Source organism: Temnothorax nylanderi, unplaced genomic scaffold, assembly GCF_030848795.1.
Source record: "Temnothorax nylanderi isolate EJ_2023f unplaced genomic scaffold, tnyl_v1.0 TNYL_tig0002_pilon, whole genome shotgun sequence".
NCBI classification, from domain to species: Eukaryota; Metazoa; Arthropoda; class Insecta; order Hymenoptera; family Formicidae; genus Temnothorax; species Temnothorax nylanderi.
In genome coordinates, this window is record NW_027249064.1 from 3,999,437 (window position 1) to 4,027,385 (window position 27,949).

Below are 27,949 nucleotides of genomic sequence, written 5' to 3' on the forward strand. Positions count from 1 at the left end.
CGTGTACGATGCGAATCGGATTTAATATCGAATGCCAGCTCTTCGCTTACAAGTGCGAAGTGTATAATCGGATATCGTCTCCATAGTTACTATGATCCATTTTTCTTTCTGCCGTAATTCTTTTTTATATATAGATTTAAGATTATTTTACTTTGCAATAGGTATTCCGTTTTCTTGAGTTTAATACAATTTTAATTTGCTTAAAGTTGTAGACATCAAGAAGCATATTTAAGAGTTTTTTAAAAATATTTGAATATTAGAAACTTTTTATAAATTTGTCAATATTCCACATCAAACGTTAAACTAATATTGAATTAAATTCCAAAACAACTCGAAGTAGATTTCAAGAGAAATTAAGAATATAATGATAATTTTCTTTTAAAGATTCTTTTATCGAGCTATCCCTGAAGTTATTTAATTATTAATTTATAATGACTTACTAATAAAGTTGTGTAAATAAAAAAAGTTTTTAAAATTTGCCATTGCTTTATTAATTAAAATCACAGTAGCAGAGCATAATTTGCATTTTGAAATGTCCGAAACGCGCATTTTTTGCATACTAACGCAAGATAGCAGCAAAACGCAGACGATTCCGCGATGAAAATTTAGACGAATAAATGATTACGCAATGTGCATTTCGTTCTCATTCCGCATCAGAATTGGGACCGAGGACGATATTGTTTTCCACGAGCTCCGGGTGTCCGCGCTTGGGCTCGGCGTACGCGGCGTCCAATCGTACTTCCGCTTTATATCGAGTGCTATTTTGGATGATTTATTGACGAGACGCTTTCGTCGCTGCTAGCTCGATATCGGCGCTTCCTCCCTTTTTTTATGTCCTCCCTACCGAACGCATCGAGAGCGACGCTCTCGATCACCGGCAGCGTTTATCCTCGCTGCGCAGCCTTCGCCATGTTCACCTCTCCTCTCTCGCCTCCACCTCTTTCTCTTTCTCTCCGCTCTTCTCTCATTCTATATCGTCACTCTATATCTCCGAGTGACAAGCCCTTGTCACTTCCTCTCTTCAACCCCCTCGGCCAGGACGACCGGTCGACTGCACATTTCGACGTTCGGCCAGTTTTAAAAAAGTGAGGAGAGGAAGAAAAAAAGTGAGAAGAAGAGAATGAGAGCGAGAAAACAGAAGGGGACGACAAATTCGCGAAGGGAAAGCGACGTACGTAAAGCTGTATGATCGATAAATGACCCCTTTCGTTTTATTTGTTTTGCAGATTCTACCGTGCCGGTGGGCCTTTGTCTGCTGATCGAGAAAGGACTGTCAGTGGTGAGTGAATTTTTCTTCCAAATATTTTGGTATACATATGTATAAGGGTCGTGCGAGCGGAAAGTGAGCAAATCCAATATCCGGGTAATCGACTGAACGATAGTCGCGCGATACCGCAGCTCGCTCGACAAGGGAGGCGTTACATTGTAATTTATCGCCCCTAATAGCGTCGACGCTTTTGCATTGTATCGATTGGAAATAAAAAAATCGGCGAGGTTGCATCAGTAACAGCTTTGTGAAATTTCGCGTGTGATTAATTTATTTATTCTCTTTACGTAGTCGGTGAGATAAGTAATCACTTGTAGATTTTTTAATCTGCATGTGCTGTTATCGTGTTTTATTCAAAACTACGAACATGTATCTTAAAGGATATTTACAAATGATTATAGAGGAACACAATATTAAAAACAAAACGTTATACCTAACAGAAAATATTATTTGTTCCTCTCATATTTATTATTAATATAAATCCGATTGTACAATTAAAAAAACATTTTTAAATATTTCTAAAATTTCTATATTTATGCCATTTTTAAATATATGACTATTATAGTTATTATATATGTAAATCATTTTTTGTTTAACATAGATTTATGAAGTCAGAGCGGAGACTCGAGTATAATAAGCGAGCAATTGCACTCTGTTGAATTCGTTCGCGTTCTTCGGAAATAAACGCGTTCAAGTTTCGTTTAATAAAATCCTAAATAATCAAGAGCGAGAAAGAGAATTCTTGACTCGAAGAGAAGTTATCTGCGCTTTTCCGAGCGCTTTTTCGCTTCTTGCAGCCACCCATGGTGAGCGTCGAAGAGCAACCAAAAATAAAGGGAAAGACAAAGTCAAAGAGCTAGACATAAACACGAGGAACTGAGAGATACATTGCACGCTTTTCACCTCCGACTGACTATATTTTTTTCTTTTTTTTATAAGGAAACTAAATAATAATGATATGGGGAACTCGCGACAAGTAACTTTCTACAACTTCCAGGAAAAAGTACTGGAACACTATCAGGGGAGATATTTATTGCATTTTACCTTTCCTCGAGCTCTCGCTTGGTGAACTGTCAATGAACTGTCGAGTCCACCTCTGTGAAATATTCTGAAACATTGCTGTTCACGGCAATAAGAAAAGTATATTTTGTTTCACAAACTATCTGCCACGATGAAGAATATATTCGTCGCATTATGTCTATACGTTTTATCGTAAAATATATTCAAAATATACTTTTTATTCAGCTTGGACGTTCTCTCATGAAGAGATTACATATTATAATTTAAATAAATGATTAATTAACTAAAGATTCTCGATATTAAAACCTAACAAGGAGAAAAAGGAAGAGTGGGCTATGAGAGTCAAACGCTGTTATTTGTGCGTGAGTTTACGTTATGTATTGTAATATTCAAATATTCAATTAACATTCAATTTTTAAATACTCACCTTACACTTTTCGGAGAGCTTGACATGATTTATAATTTTATTTATCACCGGATTGCTGACTCAAAGTAGAACTAAAACGTATGATTTATAGTTTGTATTAAATTATTAATTGAATAGTACATAACGTAAACTCACGCAAAAATAACCGCGTTTAACTCCCATAGCCCACTTTTCTTTTTTACTCGTTAATAGAATAATTTATTACTGATAAATTGTTATAGATAAAAATATGTAATACCAGCTTGTTCGAGGAATCATAAAATTCTATAATCACAACTTTTTTCAATAAAGATAGATGGAATTTTGAAAAGATGCCCTTTCACAATTAATTACGTCATCAAGCATCGCGTTTTGGCACAAACGTTTTTTACTATCCCTTTAGATGATCATCGTGTAATGTCTTGCTTGAAGTCAGCATAGATCATTGGTCGTAGCTTGACTGAAGTTTGCGGACAAATCAATTCGATCGATTTGACGATTTGATGGCCGATAGATAAACGCGGCGATATTTTTCCCGGTGCCGACGGTGAAAGAGGGTACTATATATAGTGCTTTATCTGCCGTGCAACGATAATACCGCGTCAAGGGTTTTACATCGAATTTCTCGCACACTGCTCCCTTATCGCCATGTCGTAAAGGTGATCGTCGGCCCTAGAAACGCGTCCGATTATCGTCGCAGCGTGAAGTCGTCGATCCTAATCATCACGTGAATTAACAACAGACCCCCGTCGTGCAATCATTATGCATTCCTTTACATGTTATTATAAACGCTTAAACCACATAGTGCGCTACTAATTACGTTGCACGGCTAATGGCAATTCCGTGACAATCGAATAAGTAATACGCGAATGGAGACATAAATTTTCGATAGTTTCGCGTAATGAAACTCGGTAAAATTACAACACGAAAAACGGCAGGCCGTCAAGTTAGGAATAATTAATTTCGGCAAGGATGTACCAATTTGTATTCGCATTAGTATTCTCTTGTATGTAGAGTACAATAATACAGATGCCTTCGTGCATACGCAATTACTTAACGTGATGTATAATCAGCCTCGATACAATTCGCAATGTCTGTCCAAGCGTCGAACTCGATTTACCGATCTCCTTTTCTGAAATTCATTGACATACAAATGCTGCCGATACCCCGCTAGCGCACGCAATAATTACCACTCACTGATTAATCGTTGGCCGCTAATCGACTAATAATTCGACTAATGACGAACGCATGATTGCAACGTTGCAGCGTTGTATGAATAATTCGGTCAGTACGAGGCGCGCAGCTCCGTATGAATAATATATAGCAAATTAATACTCAGAACTAACATACATATCGCGCGACGATAACTTATGCTTCCGTTTTTGCGTGTATTTCGCGACCATTTACGTGATCACGCTTATTCGAATGAAATTGTCGGATTTTATTATTATGCGACCCGCACGTGTAATTCGTACCGTTTAATAATTTAAACGCGTGGCTATCTGATGGCATGGGAAACTTATCAGCCACATTCGTTTGCGAGTTATTTTTTAACCGCCATGTCACCCGCGACAATGATATGCTGCGCGTTAGTAGTGAAGCTATGATGACGACTTTCATGATAAATGTATCCATTTTCGGAACATAGAATCCGGGCTTTATTCAGTATTTACGCTTTGCACTTAGCTTTAATATATATACATAAATAACGTAAATAAATATTTTAAATAATCATGATAAAAAGATTATGTTCCGTTATAAATTTAACAAAATCACATTACATCAATAACGTTAACACGGTAAACATACATATTTTAATAACTAATATATTGAGTAGAAAATAATACATAAATTATTAAAACATTCTTAAAATGTTAATATTATTATTGAACAGATCGAATATCAGTAAAATTTTCAACATCTTTTTAAGTCTTGCTAATCATATTTACACATTAATAAATTTTTGTTATTAATTAAAATTTTCGCCTATACGATATTAAATTCGCTTTGGCGATTAAAGGAATGTAAGAATTGTATTAATTTTATCGTATTTATACAAGAACGTACAATTTGTATCGGATAAATTTTTAAGCATTCAATATGCGCCTATTTCCGTATCAAATTTATGGTATTCTTTTGTGCAGCATAATTGGGTCAAGCGTTCCCTAAATATTTGACCGGAAAACGTGCTTTCTGTTTTCCATGTTTTCGTTAGGATGCTGGATGATCTCTCACGAGTGGATTTTAATTTTCAACCGCGTGATACCGTTTACCCGTTTATTTGTCCAGTTTCATTATTTTAGATATGTGTATATTATACTTTTTGTTTTTTATTAAATGTTAAAATTTTAATTTTTAAGTTTTAGAATTATTAAACCTCAATTTTAAATTATTCTAAAAATTGTGATTTACATATTGTATCCGATTCGACTATTATACACTGCGGTTATATATTGCCGTTTTCTTTAACCCTCCCTCTCTCTAACAAGTCATTAATTACTACAGGATTCGACAGACAATACGATGTAGGAATTTCTTTTTAACGGTCTGAGGATCTCCCCTGCATTCTTCACCGACTGAGTTACGAAGAAACTGTAAAACTGCATTCTTTATGAAATGTACCCTTAGTCTTTAAGGGTAATTACTTCAGATACAAAACTTCGCGCGAAGTGCGAGAGTGTAAAACGAGGAGTTTTTGCAGCCAGGTCTGCAGTGCGCGACGCGGAAGCGAAATATTTTCCGGACGAGCGAATGTTTCTCACCGCGAGCGTCGGCGTTTGTTTCCGCGCCATAATAACTAGCCGGCGATAAATCACGCTCACGCGATACTTTGTCAAACGAGTCCAACAGCGCGTTTAAATAATTAACCTTTTGTCCGGGACGGGTGTGTAATTTTTTATTGAATCCTATAACAGCGGCCAACTGCGCTATATCGTACGAATGAAATACCGTGATTCAATATTGTGAGCGCTGTGACGATGACTGTAATTTATATCCTCCTTTGTAATGCACTTTGTCCTGATAATTAATCTCGTAGTAATCTCACGTTTTGCAAATTTGTAGTAATTTAGCCCCAGCTCTTTATAACTTTGCTCTTTGCTAAAGTGATTTTTCTCTAAATGCTGTACACGTTTTGAAACATATATACATCTATAGTATATTTATGTGTATGCATAATATACCTATGAATGTATGTATGTATGTATGTATGTATGTATATATGTAATATTGGATTCAAAAGTAATCTTAAATGAAAATAGATTTCTACCTGCTAATGGCATTTCAATGAAAGTTTAATTTTTACAAGGAGAACTAAGAATTTATATATATAAAATTTTATTTTATATGTAAGATTATGGGAACCTAATGTATTATTAATAATTAAAAACATAGTATGATTCCATCAATCTATCATCCGTATTGTAATAAGATACGCGAGTTTATAAATAAATCGTTATCACTGTTGCAACATTTAAGTTTTTGTAAATTTTACCATAGAAATGCAGATTGCGTCCCGCTGTCGATATATCATGTACTATAGATATATCAGCGTATCAGTTAATGATTTACACATATCAGAATCCCGTATGTTTTCAACTGAGCACGTTAAAAACTCAAATAAAAAAAAATTATTGTTTACTCAATAAAATACAAAATTATAAATATGTCAGCGCAGTTTATATAACCATAATAATTTTCCGCTATCTTTGCACGTACGTTTCATAACATTTGCAATATTTTCCGCAGTATTGAATGAATGGCTTATACGAATACTTATTAAATAAATAATCTTTCGCAGTTATACGATGTGTCTCATGATTACTGTGCAATAATTTAATAGCTTGTTTTGGGATTGACACGAAAATTCTAGTACTAAAATATCTAGATTGCAATTTTTTGTGGAACTTTGCACGATACCTACTGTGTATGCCTTGAAACTGACAATATCAAAAGAAATCAAAAGAATCTAGATATAAAACTATTCTCTGCATTTACGAAACATCAATTGGATTCCATGTCATTGCTGTAACTGACATAAAGTTAACTATCAATTGGCATAGATGAATATACGAGGGGAGTTTAATAAGCAATGTAACATATTTTTTTCTCATTCAAGGTTTGTTTTATTACAGTTTTAAATACGTCATATTTTTCCTCAATTCTTTGTCTACAAAAGCCTATTTTCAACATAATCTCCGTTCAGTTCTATGACCTATGGTCACCTATGCGGTACCATTCTGAGTGAGGAACGACAATTCACCCTACAGCCCGGATCTTGCCTTCTAATTTTCATCTCTTTGATCCTCTGAAAGACGTAATCCGCGGGAAGAGATATAGCAATGACAAGGAAGTCATAGCTAAAGTAAGAAAGTGATTGAGAAACAGACCAGCAGAGTGATACCGCATAGAATTGAATGGAGATTATGTTGAAAAATAAGTTTTTATCGGCAAATAATTGAAAAAAATATGATGTATTTAAAACTACAATAAAACAAACCTTGAATGAAAAAAAAATGTGTTGCACTACTTATTGAACGCCCCTCGTATATATATTCTAGAAATTAGGTGTCATTATAAATCAGGTATGTCATTTATAAAAAATTAGGCAAAATCAACACATTATAAGAATAAATTGTTACTATCACATATAATTAATAATTATTAGTGAGTTTTTAAATGGGTGAAATTTGTTGTATAACTGAAATGTTTCTTTCTCGTATTTACTTGTTTCAATATGTATATGTTTGCATATATTAAATATCTTGTTCCTGCATTAAATAGTTTGTATTTGACACAGAAAGTGCTTATACTGAATTTACTCTCAAAATATTGTCCATGTCATTTTAGTTCCTTTGTCGTCATCTCACCTCAGCGATGTTGTGTGCTACGCACTGTGTGCTGTGCAAGCCAGTTTCTGTTGTAACTTGTATCTCTTTATTTTCTGTCGCAGGATATCATAGCTCATGGCACGGGAATGGTGTTCCACGTCATAAACCTCGTTGTGATGGTACTGATGCCGATGGTGGTCATCCACGTGAAGGATTCCGGATTCAGCTTGGGTAAGCGCTATTTTACGTACCGTTTCACTTGCGAATTTTATATTATATTCGCATCCACGCGATATTATTTACATGATTACTTACGTGCAACGTTTGGGGTTTGATTGGAATAATTTACATAATAACTAAAATATAGCGAATTCGATTGGATGTATTCAGTGCGCACTGGTGCATATTAAAGCCTTATTTGTACACTGATTTAACCTCTAATCTTTAAAGTAAAATGCAAATATCTCGACTGTGATAAAATGCTCAATACATATTTTACCAAATAACACAACAGAGAATATTGAGGATTTCGTGATTTAACCCGTTTATATTAAACATATACACTTTATATTGATTTGTGTACGACGGCTTTAAATGTGCACCAGTGTGCACTGAATGCATCCAATCGAATTCGCTATAAGTAATATTCTCGAATTACTTGCGTCACGATTGAAATAATCATGTAGGTACACGTGGAGAGCTGTAAATTTACGCAATCGCCTACCGTGACTTTCGAAACCGTTTACGTATTCCCGAGCCTCGCTTATCGCGCGAATACGTTTTTTTTTTCGTGACATACAATTAACCCGCTTGAGCACGCTACGTTTCTTGTAGTGCACGTACACCATTTATGCATTTACGAACATGTATATATAGAATCATCATTTATAAAAGCGTTGACGTGAGCAAAGTCTTGTATAACAAAGTGTATAGACTTTTGTCAAATAGGTGCAGTTTTTTCTTTTTTTTTTAAATTACATAGAGTGCTTCAACTTGCTGGAGCACCGAAATATCAGTGCCATTATTTTTAATAGATTATATGTACATTTTCATTATGCAAAAAATTTTAAGATGATACGTATTGTCAAATTATAAAATTAAAAAAATTAATCCGGAGTTATAGCGTTACACGCCTTCCGGTGCCCCTCTAGGGGATTTCCGTAATTCGGATTTATTTTAGGCTGACGGGTGATTAGCCCATTACGCCCTGGTCTGCTGTTACCAAATATATCTTATAAAATAATTCATTTATAATTGTCTGTCATTTCTGTGTTCATTATGGCGTGCTACATTTATTCTCGGAGGAGAGATCTATCAAAAATTCTATTTAAATGCAATATGTATGGTCATCCACGTAGATCGATGCACCGGGGAGCGCCTCGGAGGGTCGCAGAGTTCATATGCAAATGCAATTACTTCGCGCTCTCTTTTATCTACAACTTCATGAGTGCTTGAACCATTCGTCTCGCGTTAGTAAGACGGACGATTGTATTAGACATTTTAATTCTCATCTTTTAATTTTTAAACTAAAAGCGCGAACTATCGAATTGTGTGTAATCTCATTACAGCGCTCATCAATTAAATCATCAGAGATCTAATCGCAACCTTATTCTTTTTCCTCGGATTGCGTGTCATAGCTTCTTTTTGTTCGAAGAAAAGTAATTAAAACGTAACTACGTTTGCGAGCGCTGAAGCAGCGCTCTTGTCTAATTAAAAGAATTTAAATTAATTCTTATGGTGCTGACGCACTCTGCAAGCGACCGATCGATTTGATAGGTGTATTGTCGCGCGCGGCGATCTAATTTAGTTTTTCATTCTAAATGACGAATAATCGCGAGGAAAAAGTCGGAACTTTATGGAAAATTGTCTGGACTTTAATTAAAAGATCTTTAATCGTAGTCAGCGGGAGGCGCTGGGCGTAATAAGCCAGTGTTCTTCTGCGGTAATCCCGTCCGGCATTGCATTTTTTAATATTCTTCGTCATTTACATATTTGACATAGAAATACAGATAAATCCACGTGAATGATTTCGTCGATTTCTCAAATAAATTGATGCGCGTTTCTTCTGGTATAGTTCTTACAACGCTCGAAGAACGAAAGAATCGCGTATTGCCAACTCTGTACTGCTACCGAGCAGTATCTCCGTCATCCGTCTTTTACGATGCTTCATTTCGCTAAAGTTGAGGAAGGTTTTGATTCTGTCATGATATTCGGCCGTCAGTTGTCTCCAATACGGTCGACGGCAGGATGAGAGAAAAGATTTGCCGATTGATTGCAGTTTGGATAAAACGGAAAAACGCGAGCTTGCGGAGAATAGAATTGTCAGACCTCGCAGCATTGACAAAGAAAGATCCTTTAGCTTTACGGAAGATACATTCGTCTTGTAGTAAAGTTACCTGTGTACGTGCGCGGCCGCATTAGGAGCTTTGCTTCAGCTTTTAATAGATTACCCGCAGCGAGTTTTTAAAGATATATATACAAAAAGGAAACGAACGGAAATTAGAAACGGAGACTTATCTTTTTTTAAAGTGCGAAAAAAATAATATTTTTAAAATGTCTTTATCATTAATCTCGTTACCAAAATTTTTGTAATAGTGCAAGGTAGACAAATTTTCATATTTGTTATTATATATTATATAACATTCGCGAGAACATTAAAATATTACATTGCAAATAATTTGAAGTTTGCGACTGTAAGTTCGCGATCGAAAGTTTTTTTATAGCCATTCTTTGCGGTCGCGATTTTACACCAGAGAACTCCCAGATTGAACGGTAATGGATGACAATGAAACTTCAAAGTTGGATCGAAGCTTTTGAACTTTGACAAGAGAACATATGACCTCCTATCATCGGGGATGCAGTGTAGTCGAAGGTGAAGGATCGTCATGCTTCAAACTCCGAGATTTACTTCACTATACCACGAAACTGGAAGTGTTACTGTTCTCGCGCGGATATTGGAACATTTGAAAACTCGTTATCCTAACAGTTACAAGTTAGGTTTCGTAAATTGATTACGAAGTATAACAACTATATTACAATATTTTCTATCAAGAGATAATAATATAAAGAGGCTAAAGAAATATTTGAATTACGTTAATAAGATACATAAGAAAAATCAATCGTATAATATATTAAATAACTACATCAAGAAAAGAATATAAATCTTGATTAAAACTGTTGTTTTAACTAAAACGAATTTGCGTACATGTTTGCATACGAGTAAGATAAATATATAAAAGATAGCACTTAGAAAGAGAGAGAGATGGGGGAGGAGAGGACATTAACGTTTTATCAGACACGTAAAACTTAAAAAGAAAGGCAATTCTCGGCAAAAATCTAGAAATCTTTGACGAGCGTCCAAGAAATCCTTAAGAGCCTTATTCTCTCTTTTTATTTTCGTCCGTAAATCGTCGGGGACGGGTATCCCGAGAGAATCCTCGTTGGCGTGAATGCATCTTTACATCCCGGCTCGCGTAAAGACATCAAGATCCCGATGTCTACGTGAGTGAATACACTTTTGAGTGTACGCTCTCGTATACGTCGTCTCGCATGTTGAAGGGTCGAGCATCTCGGGCAAAGGAGCGACAGAGGAGTACTACTAGTAGCGCAAAGAGAGAGGAGAGCGTGAGAGAGAGCGAGAGAGAGAGAGAGATTTCCTGTGAAAGAGCCCGGGTCGTCCAGACGTTTGAACCAAAGCCACTGCACTCCCGCTCGCAAAGCGCACTCGGCTACGACTACGAGAAGTTTTAAGAAGCGCTTAGGCAGTCCAAACTCGTGCGAATCTTTGCTTTTCGCGCCGCTGCGGCTTCCAGCTTCTCCCTACGCTCTCACGTCGCCTATATGTATAAATGGATCTAGTTACGGTGAATTTTTCTTAAGCGCCCCGACGTATACATTGTTCTTTTTATATCGAAGAACCTTTTTAATTGATCGTATACTATAATGTTTTTATCTTTATTGATTACTACCATTGTAGTCGTCTTCGATCCTTTGCACATACACAATCATTGTTATTAGAATTTTATTTCAGTCAAAAAACTAATCTTTCTGCATTCAGCAAGTTGTCGATAATTAATTTTTAAAAGAATTATTTAATTTTCTTGATTCTGCCTGTCTGTCCTATCGAAATTATATCGTTTCGCGTATGCACCTCAACAATTGTCGTTGCCACGTCCACGCGGTAATTGTTTTTTTTTCTTTTTTTTTTTTCAAATGCGAGCGCCGAACGATTTAATTCTCCCGGTCGGGTTCCTCGTTTAGTCGAATGACGGGGTTAAAACACACAAAAAACTACAGTGAGAGAGTGGAGGGGGTGGAGGGGTGCAGCGCGACACGTAGCACATTGCCGTCGACCGCCGTAATCACGATGGTCGATGCGAAAGCATCGTCAACTATCGGACGTCGAATTTCACTCATTCGGAAGTGCTCCTACACCGACAGACGAGCGCGCTGTTTTTTTTCCTGTTGATACTGCGAAACGTGACACCCGATAGAAACGCGACATGGACGTCCTATGGCCTTTCGACTAACGATCTTTCTCACTCCTACGGTCTGCTTGGTACGCGCGCCGTTGTCGCTCTCGCAATCGCACTCGCCCATCCCGCACTATCCCATGCAGCAGATAGCCGCAAACGCAGTAAAAGGCGTCGAGTGTTTGCCGCAGTTAAGTACCATATTGTCCTATAGAGAGGGTTCTCGCCTTTGGCTCGACGATTGGACGCACGTGTCGATGTAAATACAATCGTGTAACGGCCCACTCGAAAGCCCCACTCGCACCGAAAATGAAAGATCGTATAACAGCAATTGTCAATAGCGATTACCCTATTCAATTTGCCAAAGATATATGTATTTCTCATGGACAATGCATATATGTTTTACGGATAATACACATACGCGATAAATATTTTCATTTAGAATACCAACAGAGCTCTCGCCGATGCACGCGATGGAGAGATTGGTTCAGTAGAAAAATCGTTCATTGATCAGACACGAAGAGACACGAGAATTTTGTCGTATCGACCTATAATTAGTCTCTCATCTCTCTTAATTTATACAATAAGTACCTATGCTTTTCTTTACACATTTGTTGACAATAAAATTCAATAAAATTATTATTAATTATTCAACAAAATTATTATTAAATTGACTTAAATAAAACTATTTCCAAAGTTGGCTTGAAAACGAGAAATTCGCGCTTGCATGTTGCAATTCATACTCCACCATCAAAATATAATATATTTTAATTAAATTTTGAGCACATTTTAGTTAAGAATTTTCTTCTGTCTGCTTTTTGCTCTGACGTTAATTTATTCTATTTTACTCAGATTTCTACCCAAATTATAAACGGCATAATTATATGCCGTTTAATATCTAAATTTTCTATTTTTCGTTGCATTCGTGATATCTATTATAAGTTCCTGGTTTTCGTTATAATTTTAAGTGCGATTTTCCCGAGTTTGGAATATTTGCTTTTCCCGGCTTTCGACCGTCAACGACTATCTGGCTCAGCGTAATAATCTCTGTACACCCGGCGCGAGCGTGAATCTAGTCACTCGAAATTACCGGTCCACCCTCGCGGTATTTGCAAATTCTTGCTGCACACTCTTCGCGGCGAGCTGTCACGAGCAAGCGGACATACTCGAGCGCACATATAATCCGGGAGTTCTAATAATTCTCCGCCTCCGCGCTTTCAATTTCGCAGCCGATCCATAAATTCGTTCCCGAAGTACGTACTTCGCACACGCACTTCGCAGCCACGTATAAAGATCAATTTACACACGAGCCGACGCCAATACTAATCAAGATTAACGAGATGCGAGAAGATTAATATTTATCATTGTTATTATTATCACGGACGAAGAGAGAAGGAACATAGGCGCAATAATATCAGAATAGGGCCACGGCTCCATTCAGGTATCACTATCACTAAGTGCGTAATCTTGATGTGTAATAACAAGTCGACACAGGATTATGAATTATAAAAATATTGTCTAGGCTCTAGTCTATCCATTTCCGAGCCTATCCATTTCAAGGCAATAGATTCTAATATATTAGTTTATTCAAATATATTTTCATATTCTTAATCTTTTATGTTTCAATTTTTTCTCTAATAACTGTAGGAGAATAAATAATATATTTAGATATTTTATGAGATTAAGTAATGCAGTAGAACACTTTACTACATTAATTATCATTTTAAATAAAAATATTGATATAATGTCTAATAAATGTTTCGTGATTATTTTATAATATCTCATACATACATTTTATTTATATTTGTAATATAATTTTTACAAATCCATTGCCTTGACTTTGAAACAAAAAAATCACTCACCGGCCGATGCGCAACAGCGGAGTTGTAACTCTGCGTTGATCTGTAACATAGAAATATTTTTATATTAAAGTAGGGTCCAAGATAATTAATATTTGAAGTGAATAATTATCGCGCCTGTTAAATTTCTAAAACATTATTTTAAGAGATATCTGATATTTCAAAATGTTATAATTCAAGAAACAATCGCAGCCGCCGCATAGTTAATCCACGAAAAATCAGTAATATTACGACCGGGCGAATAAGAGAGACGCGACGTTCGCGACGTTAATATCTCTTCTCGCATATGTATGTCGGAGATCGAACTCCGAAATTACGAAATTGCGCCGGAGTTAAACGAACGGTATTAATACGAGTAACGATTCGCGTATCACGTAATGGGTGAATCGAGTCGCGCACTTCAGAAAGTGGCGGAATCCGTCACGGGACAGCAAAATAATACAAATAACAGTTACTCACCCCACGGCTGCTCCGCCGTCGCCCGATGCCTCCCAGGCCGCCTCCTCCTCCTCTCCTCGATCCTCCTTCGTTGTCGCATCTCCGTCGGCGCACTCACTCACTGCAAGTTCACGCACGAAAATATCACCGCTTATGATCGCGCGACACTTTCGACGCTTTGCACGGCACTCCCGTATTAATTCCGCGACGCGGCGCATACTTTATTATACGGCGATGGAAGAATTATATATATACGGCGGAGAAGCTACGAACGAAACTGTACGATCCGCTCGACGCCCGTGACGTCCCGCACGTCCCGCAGGTAGACGCTAATGGCGGAGAGAATTTCGTAAATCGCACGACGCACGGCCAACTTCACTCGCCAGGAGCAACCGTCGCGAGAACGCCACACTTGCTGCTGCCACACCTGTATTTTTCGCACTTCGAACAACGAATATAACTTAACGAGATTACTTTTACGTATCGCAATATAAGCGACGTAAGAGGAACAAAGAGAAATATCCGCGGAACATGCCGACCGAAAATAATACGATCGCTGCTTTACTGATTGTCAGGCGATTTTGATCAACTGCAATTAAATCGTCGATTTACGGACGGTTGTGTCTGTCCCCCACGATCGCGAAATATCAAAACACGATTAAACGTACGACGTTAATAGAGACTGCGATCGCTAAACACGTCGCGGCGTCACTCGATTTAGGGTCCGCAAAAAGTATCCTTTATAGCAATGCTCCGAAAACGACAGCAACTTCATTCTGAAGCCGTGCGACGCGACGCGAGACGCGAGTCAAGTTGACAGTTGAGAAAAGTGAGGCCGATTGTTCGAAAGAACGTAATATAAAGTCAGTATTATCGAATGCGATATATCTCGATATCCATATAAATTCCGTGAGGCACATGCATTAGCTAATCATTCGATATACCACAGTTTTCCGCAATCTGAAACGTCGGACTCGGCGATCGTGCGTTGCTCCGAACCTACGATCCGAAGAGTAGGACGTTGGAATAGAGACGCGAGCGGCGCGGGCGACGCGGGGCGACGCGGACACCGCGTATAACGGCTTCTCGACACTCGAGTAGTGGGGGTGAGGTGACTCGCCAGTGCGCGCTCGGCGTGCCTACGTCATCTTTCCCCCTACTCTATCCCCCCTGCCCGTGTTGCCGCGCCACCGCGACCTCGCTCATTGTTCTAGTGTTTTCGGATCGCGGCGCGGAGTAATAAATAAGTATATCGTCGGGCTCCGACGACGGTTCAGATTTACGGGAAACTGTGATATATCGAGTGTTCATTTAGTACATGTGCTTCGCGGAATTTATACGGATATATCGCATTCGATAATACTGACCTGAGATTACATTCATTCGAATGATCGGCCTCGCTTTTCTCAACCAATCAATTTCTCAACTTGACTCGCGTCTCGCGTCGCGTCGCACGGCTTCAGAATGAAGTTATTTCCGTCGTTTTCGGAACACAGATTACGAGTGGACCCTAAGGTTGATATTTCATGCGTTGTACGACAAGCGTGCTGATTGGCTACAAGATAGAGGATTTCTAGAAACTCGAATTTTCCTACCCTGCAGCCAATTAACATGCTTAAAACATTTGTCGCACGACACATGAAATATCAGCCTAAAGTAAATCGAGTAACGCCGTGACATGTTTAATTAGCGATCGCAGTCTCAATTAAACGTCGTACGTTTTTAACCTCGTATTTAATCGCGTTACATATTTGGCGATCGTGGGAGATAGACACAACGTTCGTAAATCGAGGATTTAATTGCAGTTAACCAAAATCGCCTCGCAATCGGCAAAGCAGTGATCGTATTATTTTCGGTCGACATGTTCCGCGGATATTTCTCTTCTCTCTCTCCTCTTTTACGTCGCTTATATTGCGATACGTGAAAGTAACCTCGACGTTACATTCGTTGGTCGAAGTGCGAAAAATACAGATGTGTGGCAGCAGCAAGTGTGGCGTTCTCGCGACGGTTGCTCCTGACGAGTGAAGTTGGCCGTGCGTCGTGCGATTTCGAAATTCTCTCCGCCATGTTAGTGTCTACCTGCGGGACGTGCGGGACGTCACGGGCGTCGAGCGGATCGTATAGTTTCGTTCGTAGCTTCTCCGCCGTAATTCTTCCATCGCCGTATAATAAAGTACGTGCCGCGTCGCGAAATTAATATCGGGAGTGCCGTGCAAAGTGTCGAAAGTGTCGCGCGATCATGAGCGGTGATATTTTCGTGCGTGAACGAGTGAGTGTTTGCGCCGACGGAGATGCGACAACGAAGGAGGATCGAGGAGAGGAGGAGGCGGCCTGGGAGGCATCGGGCGACGGCGGAGCAACCGTGGGGTGAGTAATTATTATGCGTTTATTATTTTGCTGTTCCGTAACGGATTCCGCCACTTTCTCAAGCGCGACTCGATTCGCCCATTACATGATACGCGAATCGTTATACTCGTATAATACCGCTCGAGGTTTAACTCCGTAATTTCACCGAAGTTCGATCTCCGGCATACGCGAGAATCGTTATTACGTCGCGAATGCCATGTTGCGTCTCTCTTATTCGTACGGTCATAATATTACTTGCATGATTTTCCGTGGCTTAATTATGAACGAGTTAATGCGGAAATAATACAGCCGCCTGCGGCGGCCGCGATTGTTTCTTGAATTAAAGTATTTTAAAATAAGGTATTTCTTAAAATGACGTTTTAGAAATTTAACGGGCGCGATAATTATTCACTTCAAATATTAATTATCCTACCTACTTTAATGTAAGAATATTTCTCTGTTACAGATCAACGCAGTGTTATTACTCCGCTGTTGCGCATCGGCCGGTGAGTGATTTTTTAAATTCACTTTCAAGGCAATGGATTTGTAAAAATTATTTTACAAATATAAATAAAATGTATGTATGGGATATTATAAAAGAATCACGAACAGTTTTTTTTAACAATTATTATTAGACATTATAAAAAATTTTTATTTAAAATGATAATTAATGTAGCAGTAAAGTGTTTTGTATTCTGTATTACTTAATCTCATATCTGAATATATTATTTATTTCTACAGTTATTAGAGAAAAAATTGAAACATATAAAGGATTAAGAATATACAAATATAATAAAAAGAAATAATATATTATAGAATCTGTTGCCTTGAAATGGATAGACTAGAGCCTAGAAAATATTTTTATAATTTACAATCCTCTGCCGACTTTATATTACATAATGTTATGAATGGGCGCTCATTAGTAATAGTGATACCTGGGGCCTGTGTTGCATAATGATTTACAAGGTAATAATACAAGTTCTTTTACATATTATTTCACTAATGTTATTAACTTGTAAATCATTATGCAACAGGCCCCTGAATGGAGGCTCGGCTCCATTCCTTCTTTCTTCGTCTGTGTTAATCACAATGATAAATATTAATCCTCTCGCATCTCATTAATCTGTATTGTCGTGTATAAATTGATCTTTATACGTGGCTGCGAAGTGCGTACTTCGGGAACGAATTTATGGATCGGCTGCGAAATTGAAAGCGCGGAGACGCCGGAGACGGAGAATTATTAGAACTCGCGGATTATATGTGCGCTCGAATATGTCTGCTTGCTCATGACAGGTCGCTGCGAAGAGTGTGCAACAAGAATTTACAAATTCGTAAACCCATCGTTTTCGGAACACGGATAAAGGATTCTAAATCGAGTGACGCCGCGACGTGTTTAATGCTCAATCGCTCATGTTGCCGAGAAGCCGCAGCCTCGTTCTTACATCATAAGCGTTGCTCGACGTCAGTCTCAGCACATGTCGGTGACAGGTGAGTGTGCATTTGTAAACCTTAAAAGTTTGCGTTTACCGAGGAGAGCTATCTTTCCGGATATGCCGCTAACGCGGGACTGTAAGCAGGCTGTAACGAGCGCACGACAAGCCCGTAGAATCTCAGCGTGGTGGCAGCCACCAGATGGAAATGCAATATCGCATCTCGCGAAACAAAGGCCCGCGGTTGAAACTCTTTCGCGAATTAAAGCAGGCGGGCGTATATTCTCCACGCTTCTTGTTTACGCGGGCGCGATACTCGCGTTAACGTCCGCGAAACGGAAATGTCTTCGCCGTATATTATTACGGTCTCGTGACGCAAATGCCACGATATTTCCCCGCGCGCACTTTCCACAGTCGCTGCGGCATCCGTTGCCAACGTTAATCCTAACATGAATAAGTAATTAGGCGAGGAAGATTCTGTTGCGGAATAAGAAATATAGAGATTGCGCCTAGACGGCAAGAATAAATAAAATCTGGACGTTTTGTTTAAGTTTCCACGATTGGACGATTATATATTTTACATATGTTAGAAATGTTTATTAAACGAATTATAAACTTAACGCAGGCGGCGTGAAATAGAGATGAGCGATTCGTGCTTTCCACACAAGGCGAATAAAGTTTCACGGTTCCCATTTTCTCTCCATGTAACAGTAATGCAATATACCAGTTCGATTTTTTAGCTTGTTAAATTTACTGTGAGGATGCTACATAAATACATACAACATATTTTTGCGAGAGTCATCTTATATGCATGCGCAGTGCGTTTCTGGGGGGGGGGGGGGATAGATGAGGTTCGTCGCGCTTTCCTGACAAACACGACGAAGGCTACGCGAAGGTATATAAAGCTTTACGTGAAACGGAAATTACGTTCGAACGTAGCCGGAAGCGCGAGCTGGCGGACGCCTTTCCGCGAATTTTGAATAACAAATCTGGGTCCGCTACCTAATTCGACGAGACCTCCCCTTCGTCTTCTCCGTCCGGCTCCCCAGAGAGGACGGGTCGCGCGGAATAACTACTTCGTTATTATGCTTTAATCTACCGGCGTCTACTTCAGTAAATGAGAACTTCCGCCGGTGAATAACGCGAGGAGTCTGTTTGAGATTAATTTCTGTCGTGCATGCAGTAAATATTTCACGCTTCTCATCGCTCGCCATTTTTTCCCGGTATTAAGGAGAATATTGTTCGGCGATAATTATTAATAATTATTTTTTAATACATTCACGGGTCAACATTGAAAGCATTTAAAAGTACAATTACTCGAAATTTTGAAGAGTGCGAATTTACAGTCTCTTCTATCAATAATCCTCTCCGATCTCATCGTCGGCTTACCCTTTCTTACCGCATCACCCACGAGCGCTTCGTAGATTCCGGTGCTCTTTGGAATTACAAATTATGCAGCGGCAGTTCTTCGGCGAGCCAGTTCTCCTCCGATGAGTTCCACCGGAATTACAAATTGCACGTCCAGACACTCGGCTCTGTGTACAGAAGGGTCGCGCGGAGGCGCTGAAGGATACTGTTGGTTTAGGCAGGGACGAATGGGGCAGGTTGGGACAAAGGAGCGCGAGAGTGAATCAGATTCGGGTTTCTCCCAGCGTCTCCATCGTTCGTGCGATCGACGTGGTAAGCTTGACGTGGAAGATTGCTCATCAGAATGTTTGTATACATCTACGCGAAGTTGCGAAGGGCTGGTACGTAAATACAATTGAGGGAGCGGGAGAACGGGTGATTTTTCGAAAAATCTCACGCTGCTTCGAAAACGGACGTTAACGAAATTTCGCAGTCGACAAACGGCGTCTTTTGTTTCCGGCAAATTTTCATAGAGGTTGCTCGACTCGAGATTGTCGTCTGCGATAATCAGCGTGATGCTGAAGAGGCCGCAATCAGGGCATTGCCATTGTGGGGAAAGAAAGGGAGAGAATGCTGCGTAGATAAATAATGTAGATTCTTATCTTCAAGAGCACTTTGGGGAGTGTCCTTTCAACCCATAGTAGTTACAAGTTGATGAGAGAATCGCTGAAATCAGCGATACTTCAAACAGCTTCTCTTACTTTCCTCACGTTTGTTTCATGAATAATATAATGACTCTCTGAAACTTTTAGTATTTTTGCTTAATTGACCTGCAGTTAATTAAACAAATGCTAATTATAGAAGACAGATTTTTTTTATTAAGATAATTAATATAACGTAATAATTACTTTGCAATTTCTTTAATTACATATTTGCATTAAAAACAGCATTATCGAATTACTACTAAAAACATTAATTGTAATTAACTGTGATTTTTTAAAGCGATATTCTAAATGCAATTTGTTGTATATAGTCTTAAATTGATGCTGTAGTAATTTTTAGAAAAAATCAATACAATACAAGCGTTTTGTTAATAAATTGTAATTTAGTATAAAGAGCAGCTTTGAATAATTTATGGTCACTCAAATTAGAGAGAGTCTTTCTTTTACCTATCAGATAGAACTCTCTTAGCTATTGAAGATTGAAATCAATAGTTACATTAAAAAGGTAAAAAAAGTCGAGCCTTTTTAATTTTCGACCTTATTGAAAATTATCGAAGACAACGGTTACATGGATATAAAAGCAAAAGGGGTAAAAAGTAAGATACGACATAAAAGCGGTAAACGAGGGTGCATTAATTCAAGCCTCCTTCTATTTTATCACGCGGTATGGGCACGTAGTCGTATTCGCCGGCTTCAAAGGAACCATGAAGTCCATTCGTTACGCCCGTTAATTTGTTCGAACGCCACTGTTAAACTCGAGAAGCTCGTTCTAGAACTTCTAGGGCGAACGATCAGACAAGTCGTCGAAACTACTTCGACAAAGAATGAGGAATCCGCATTTCGGATATTGATTCGGGTATATCGAATCGCGGGATCGTCTTTGACAAGAAAATTAAAAAAAAGAAGGTCTTGTGCACACGTATACATTACGTACATACAGATAAATGGGAGAAGAAAAAAAGCAGCAAACTGGGGGGGAGGGGGGACAAGAATTCATCCCGTCGTCTCTCACGACGGAGCCTGTTAACGGAGATGCGCAGCCAATTTTGTAGACTTCAAACGAGCAGCAGGCTCGACGTAGCGTGAAATGTCGCTGGATGGTGCGAAGAAGATATCTACGCACATGTGATGTCACACGCGTATAACACCTATCGTAAATCAAAATGACAATCTCTAACTAATTTGGAAGAAGATCAACCGAAATTCTGTTCGTCTGCTATTATTCTTTAATTTTGATTATTAGTAATGACGAAAGTTGCAAAATAATTTTACTCACGCAGTTGATATTGTACCTATAGATAATACAAATTTAATAATATAATTTAATATATAAATTAAAAGTTTTTTGCTGTCTCACACAGTAGAAAAAGGATTCGAACGTTCTTTTCAAGGGTTAAGCTTTACTTCGAATTACGTCAGTACAAAAATTACAATGAATACAGAATGTAATGTACTGATGCTATCGTGGGATAATCCGGCTAAAATTAGGCTACGAAATTGGTTCTCGCGCGGATAATGCGAACGGAGAGAACAGCGTGCTTGCGCACGTTACAACGGAGACTTCGATGTCGTGGGGAATTCTGCGGAAATGAACGAGTCGCTGGCGGATTTCGTGGGTTCGAGTTTGCCGAGGGGAACCCGCTTTTGCGACGCAATGTCGTGGAGAGGCACGTCGAAATTTCAGTACACGTAGCCCGCGATAATCCTAGAATATTAATACCGACAGCTATACGGCACTGCGTATTTTCGAATTACATTGTTTGATATCACATTATTACCTTACGGAAGTAGAGAATTTTAATTCGTGGATCTTTTCTCCGGGATGTTAACGTTGACAGAACTTGATATTCTTAGGTTGCTCCGTTATTTGATAGGTCACGTTACGTAACTCGTTTGCATAATATTACAAACATGGGAAAAACGCGCGGATTCGAAATCCGATAGAACTACCGGAAGGATAATTTAGAGGATGAGCACAGTGTGTGTGTGTGTGAATCTATTTGTATGAAATACCAGGTTACATCTAAACTATTAAGTTCTGTATTCCTTACTTTTACTTCGAAGTTCGTCCCCTTCGAAACTTCGAATCAGGAGTTGAATTAGAATCTCATGCGGATTGTTTCGACGTTGCATCGGCGTGCCCCGCGAGTTGCGGCCGGATGCCGTTCATCTGTCCTCGCGAATTCTACAGGATTCTTTTCCGCCGCAAACATTCAGGCGGGCAGTAGCATAGTGAGGATGTCTCGAGAGCGTCTCGCGCGAGAATAGCCCGCATTTCCGCAAGGTTTCGGGTCAGGCCAAGAACGTCGTACCGTGAGTGTTTCGCGCTGCGGAATCGAATGGTGTCTCTGATCCTGTGGATAGCAGCCAAGCCGTGACACGATTTGTCGCGTGAACAATGCACAAGTGCGGTCACTCCAACGATTCGGATGTACATTCTTGTCTTTTCATTCTGTTCATTCCAATTAACACTTCAGCCGTAAATGTTGTATTGTATTATGTCAAGAACTTTGTAATAATGACAAGCGCAATTTTATAAAATAATCATCAAAATTTCGTACGTGTTTAGTTTATTAGCATTTATTTTTATAAGTCGGTATTAGTTCGACTTATAAGACTTATTGAGATTAATTTGAGCAATATGTTATAATAGCAATGCATTTTATGGTACTTTTAATCGATCATTATAATATTCGAGCATTATTTCCTTGGAAGTGGAAATAGCATTACACTTGTGAGCACGTAAAATGGATGGCATTTCATATTATATTATATATTTTGCTTGTGCGAGACTAAAAGCGCGTTGTAGCGTGCCGAGGAGTCACAGAAAAATAACATTTCGACCGGAGATTGAAAATACGGGATGTGGAACGGGGGGGAAGAGGATGAAAACGAATTCGTTGCGCTCGCGTTAGTTGTTCAAGGAGACTTTCTTTTACGCCAACTCTGCCAAAGGAGAAGCATCCTTCCATTACTAAAGGATACATACTCGGCCTGGTATCCTGCAATTATTTATTGACTTCCCGGCAAAAGATATTGTGCTTTTTCTCGACAATGCACGTATGCGTTCGCTGATGAAACAAACGCACAACGATTGTTAAGAGAAGAGCGTGTTCTTATCAATATATCAGAACTTGGTATCACGTTGTGATACTGAGAGTCGATACAGAAAGTATCAATTCCCCATTATTTCAGTACCATAGTTCGAAATGCTACAGTGTGAATTGCGTAAGAGTGGAATAACAATACATACGTTATTCTTTTTAGATGTTCAAATTAAACTTATTAGGAATGAATAATGAGAATTGATTGGATAATGATTTGAAATAGAATTAATAATTACAATTAATCGTGTCTCGATCGTTGATACTCGACGATTTTTATCCCCAATTATTTGAGATATTGAAACGTTATTCTGTCAGAAAGTCTGGTGGAGTAACCAATTGAAAGTATCGATGGCAAAAGCTTCGCGCGCGCACGCGTGTGTAGACGTGCGTGAAACGAATGCGTGCCGTCTGCCAAGATTCTTCTTCACGCACGACGGCCCGGCGGGATGATTACACCCCCGTGCCAACTGGATATCGTGCCAGAATCAGAAACGGCTCTGAAGGATCGGGAGGTAACGATGGAGCGGGCGAAGAAATCGTCAGGACATAAGTAGGGAATTACGCGTGTAGGGTGAATTACGAGCGACGATCGATTCTGAAATATATATGTTACCAATGTAAAAGGTAAGGCCCCCGAGACGGCAAATCGGGGAACGGAATTTATCGCTCGCATCCGGCCGGATATCGGTCGAAAATAAAGAGTTCGCGCTTTGCCACCCGCATGGCACGGCTCGGGTGAGAAACTTACGTTGCGTCGCGAATTGTTTGTGACTTCTTCGCGGGAACGTAACGCAGAACGCTGCTCGTGCCGATGATAGATCGTCTTATAATCGATATGCACTTGGAATAATATTTTTAAGTGACAATAGAAGCGCTATCCATTATAACTTACGTAACTTATAATGCGAGTAAAAAGGGAAAGATGGGAAGGTATTTATTTGACAACCAAAGTTTCCTCTGAGAGTAATTTTCTTCGGGATCGAAGCAGTTGCGGATGGGAACTCTTCCAAATTGCCGCGTATAAACATTCGACTGGATAATTTGTCGTCGGGGTTTTAGTTAAATCCGAAAAATCGGTTGAAATAAATCATGGAGAATTAATATTTCAAACGCAAAGGAATATTTGACCGATGCGATATCATATTTTCAGTTTCTAGTAGTTACGTTTGCAAATTACTGTAAACGTGGATTTTATGCGTAATGCATTTTAGGATTAATTTTGGCATGTTGGTTAAATTTGCCGAAAATGCGCGGTTGCAGTCGTTGATTAAGTCTAGCAAAAAAAAAAGGTAATCGATTATTTGTAATCAATTGTGTATGAAATCTTTCTCTTTGAGATATTTATCGGCAATTACTCACTAATGTGTATCAATTTATTATTTAAATGTCGATAACAAGCTGCATGTATGAACATATTACAAAATTTATTATCCGTTCAGAATGGATCTAAAGGACCATTTAAGATTATTGACATTTAGAAAATGTAGCAATTCTGCAGAACAATATTTATATAGATAAGGTATTAGAATATATATTCACACAAGTCTCTCGGCCTTACGTTCAGTTTCCCAACAGCATGTTAGTTGCGATAATCGAGAATCGAAATTGCGCGAGGTGTGTACGAAATAGTTGCGCGCAGTGCAAGATATAGCTGTAAGTACTGTTATCATGTTGCTTTCCGGTTTCCATCGAGATGGCTTCGAGCCATGCCCGTGACACATCTCGCTCCCGGTAACGCATTGCGCGAAATTATACGCTCCGTCGTTTACCGGTATAATTATACGCCTGCCAAACATCGTGAAGTTTCGACGTGCCGAAATTTTGTAACACGTAACTTCACTCGGCAAACTGATTTCGGCCTTCATTTACGGAAGTTGAGCGCCTACGTTAATTGCGTTTTGTTTTATTAAATTAATGCACGAGATAACACACGTTACCGCATTAAATTAGACTCCTTCGACAATGGCTCGAGCCTGGTAATTATCAGACAGCGTGGAAAAAGCAGCGGCATACGGGTGACAATCAGTGCAGAGAACATGTGTCGATACGCGACAATATCGTTTGGTAAATCGACGGAAAACGTAGAAACTCGTAGCGGAGTTGTACGGCATTGTTGTTTGAGTTACTCGTTTAATAATTACCCAAGTTACGCATATATTTGCATTGGTATGCATCTTTTTGTTGCAATAATCGTAATCTCTTTTAACGTTTCCTAAACATCGCCAGGAATTTGTTAATGTAAAATTTAACATTTTTACGTGTGAAATCGAACCTAATACCGGATCGCATAATTCGAAACGCAAAGCTTTTTGCCGGCTCTGAAATTTTCACGCGCCGACGTACGACAAACGCGCAGAATCGAAAATGCAGCGCGGCACTCTCCGATTACGATCGCGTCAGAAATATACCGTTTCGCCATGACAGACGACTCGATCCTCTTTTTACATCCCCCTTTCCCGCTTCCTTTTTTCCGAGAGCATCGATTTATACGCCGGCGTCGGCACGGAAATGTATCAGGCACTGCAGTTCCGCATCCACGTGTTGTCACGCCAAGTGCAATGCGCACGCGATTCAGAAACGCACGGCAGCCGTAACATTGTTCGCCTCAACGCGGGCTTCGATACCGTCTGACAAAGGAATTAATCGAATTACATCGACGGGAGAAAGAATATCGGCTTCTGAAATGGGATGCGCGCGCGCGCAGGTACGGTTTCCGCGCCGCGACACAAAATACGCAGTCGTACGGAAATGAATTCTAGTCTTCGTTCATCTGCCGTTTCCCATCGCTTATCAAATACTACAAATTGCGACAGGCATTTTTTTTTTATTATACATAGGAACAGTCGGGAGCTATATTATTTAACAGCGCGCAGTGGGTGCGAAAATTAATTTTGCTGAAATATCGGATCAGTCTCCAGACATCTTACAAAAAAGATTCGATGACCACAATTTACTCTTGCGACTTTCGTATATTATACGATAGTCGGAATATATATGCATATTTTTTTTGTTTTATAACTATTCTTAGTTTCTATGCACTTCCTAGTTTCCTACATTTGGAGGGGTAAAAACCAGAGTGGTGTAAGTATAATTTTTTAAAATATTTTCTCGTGTGCATGGATGCAATTTATATGTTGTACAAATTGCATCTATGTACACGAGAAAATATTTAAAAAAATTTGATTTACACCATTCTGGTTTTTATCCATCCATTTATACAGGAGAAAAGAAGAAGAGAAAAAGTGAAGGGTAGGGCAGAGGAAAGTAAAAGAGCTTCTCTAGGGAGCAATAGTGGCCAAATTGGGAATCAATGTATTAGGTACGTGGAAAAACGAAGAACGAAATACAGCTTCTCGGTAAGAACGAGTTTTTTACTTGGTCCGATAAGATTCTTCAGCGTGTTTCACTGTAGATTGGTACTGCGCGCGCGCATCTATAAATTCATGCGTGGTTCCATTGTGCTCGCTCACAAAATATACGCACGGTGCTATAAAGAATGAAAGCTAGATCGACGATCACGAACACACTTTAAGAAGAATATAATCTATGACACGCTTTCATGCTTGCCATCAAACAACCTAACAGATTGCTTCGTTTTAACTGACGTGTGAAGATGGATTTTAATCGAATGATTCCTCTTTTACATATCAGAATATATTTGCATGTATAGTAGCGTGCATCGAATGCGTTAAAGAAAAGTAATGTGTGAGAGGAATGGAGAGAGAGAGAATACTACGCGATTTAAATCTTATAATTAATACTTGTATTGATTTGTGTTAATATTAATATCTCTGCTAGCAATTTTAATTAGATATTTGTTTGATAATTGGATGCATAGTTTTTAAATTTTACAATCTTAAATTACATTGTAAAATTTCAACTTATTTTATTTTATATCTGAGCAACTGAAATATATTCACTTTGAATACTTCAAAGGTTTTTATTTGTAAAAATCTTTTATGGAGAATTCTTGTATCTGGAATTTTTACATTTTCTGCTTTGTGTTAAGAATGTGGTACGATTCGCATTCCAATATTCGAATGACTTTCATTCCTTTAAGAATATTTCTAATATCTCTCTTTTTTTTACATATTTTTAACCGTTATAATAATTTCACATTGAAATGATAAGTTTGCGATTAAGATAATAATAAAATAGCAAATAATTTTTACTTTTAAATATCTTTTCTGTCTCCCTGCTAAAAATTTGTTCAGTATATTTTCTGTTATTTTTCTACTCTATCTCTTGACACATCTGATGTGAATCGATGCATTTTGATTAGAAACTATTTTCACGTGCACTTCGGGACGAAGGAGTCCGAGATACTTGAACTTGGCAGACGAGAAAATGTGTCGTCGAGTGTTTCCTCTGTAAGGGGAAGTCTTGATCATTGATCTGGCTCCTTCTTTTATACTTGCCCGGGATAGCGCACGGAAGCGTGCACGATGAAATTCGCCGGGGAATGTTATACCAAGCGCGGTCTCGCTGGAAATTGTGTTTCGCTGTTTGTTCTTCCGTCCGTTCGGGAGCTGACATTAATTTAACCTCGTACGAGGTATGTCTAAAAAGTTCGCCAACGCGAGCGCGAAACAAAGACAGATGACGTTTGCAGAACTGAATTCTTACCTCGCTGTAACATTTCATAGCATGTGGTACTTGGAAAGAAAAATAATATGAAGTGTCAAATAAAAATATTCCTTTGCGTC

General features: G+C 38.8%; 1 protein-coding gene across 2 annotated transcripts in view; it reads left to right on the forward strand.

Moving 5' to 3' along the window:
* Positions 1-27,949, forward strand: part of Mdy (diacylglycerol O-acyltransferase) — a 95,697-nt gene that overhangs the window by 36,367 nt on the left and 31,381 nt on the right. For both annotated transcript variants that reach the window (XM_071701496.1, XM_071701487.1), the window contains exons 4-5: positions 1,227-1,279; positions 7,645-7,753. In XM_071701496.1, coding sequence (XP_071557597.1) covers positions 1,227-1,279; positions 7,645-7,753 — 162 coding nt within the window. The remainder of the gene's footprint in view (positions 1-1,226; positions 1,280-7,644; positions 7,754-27,949) is intronic.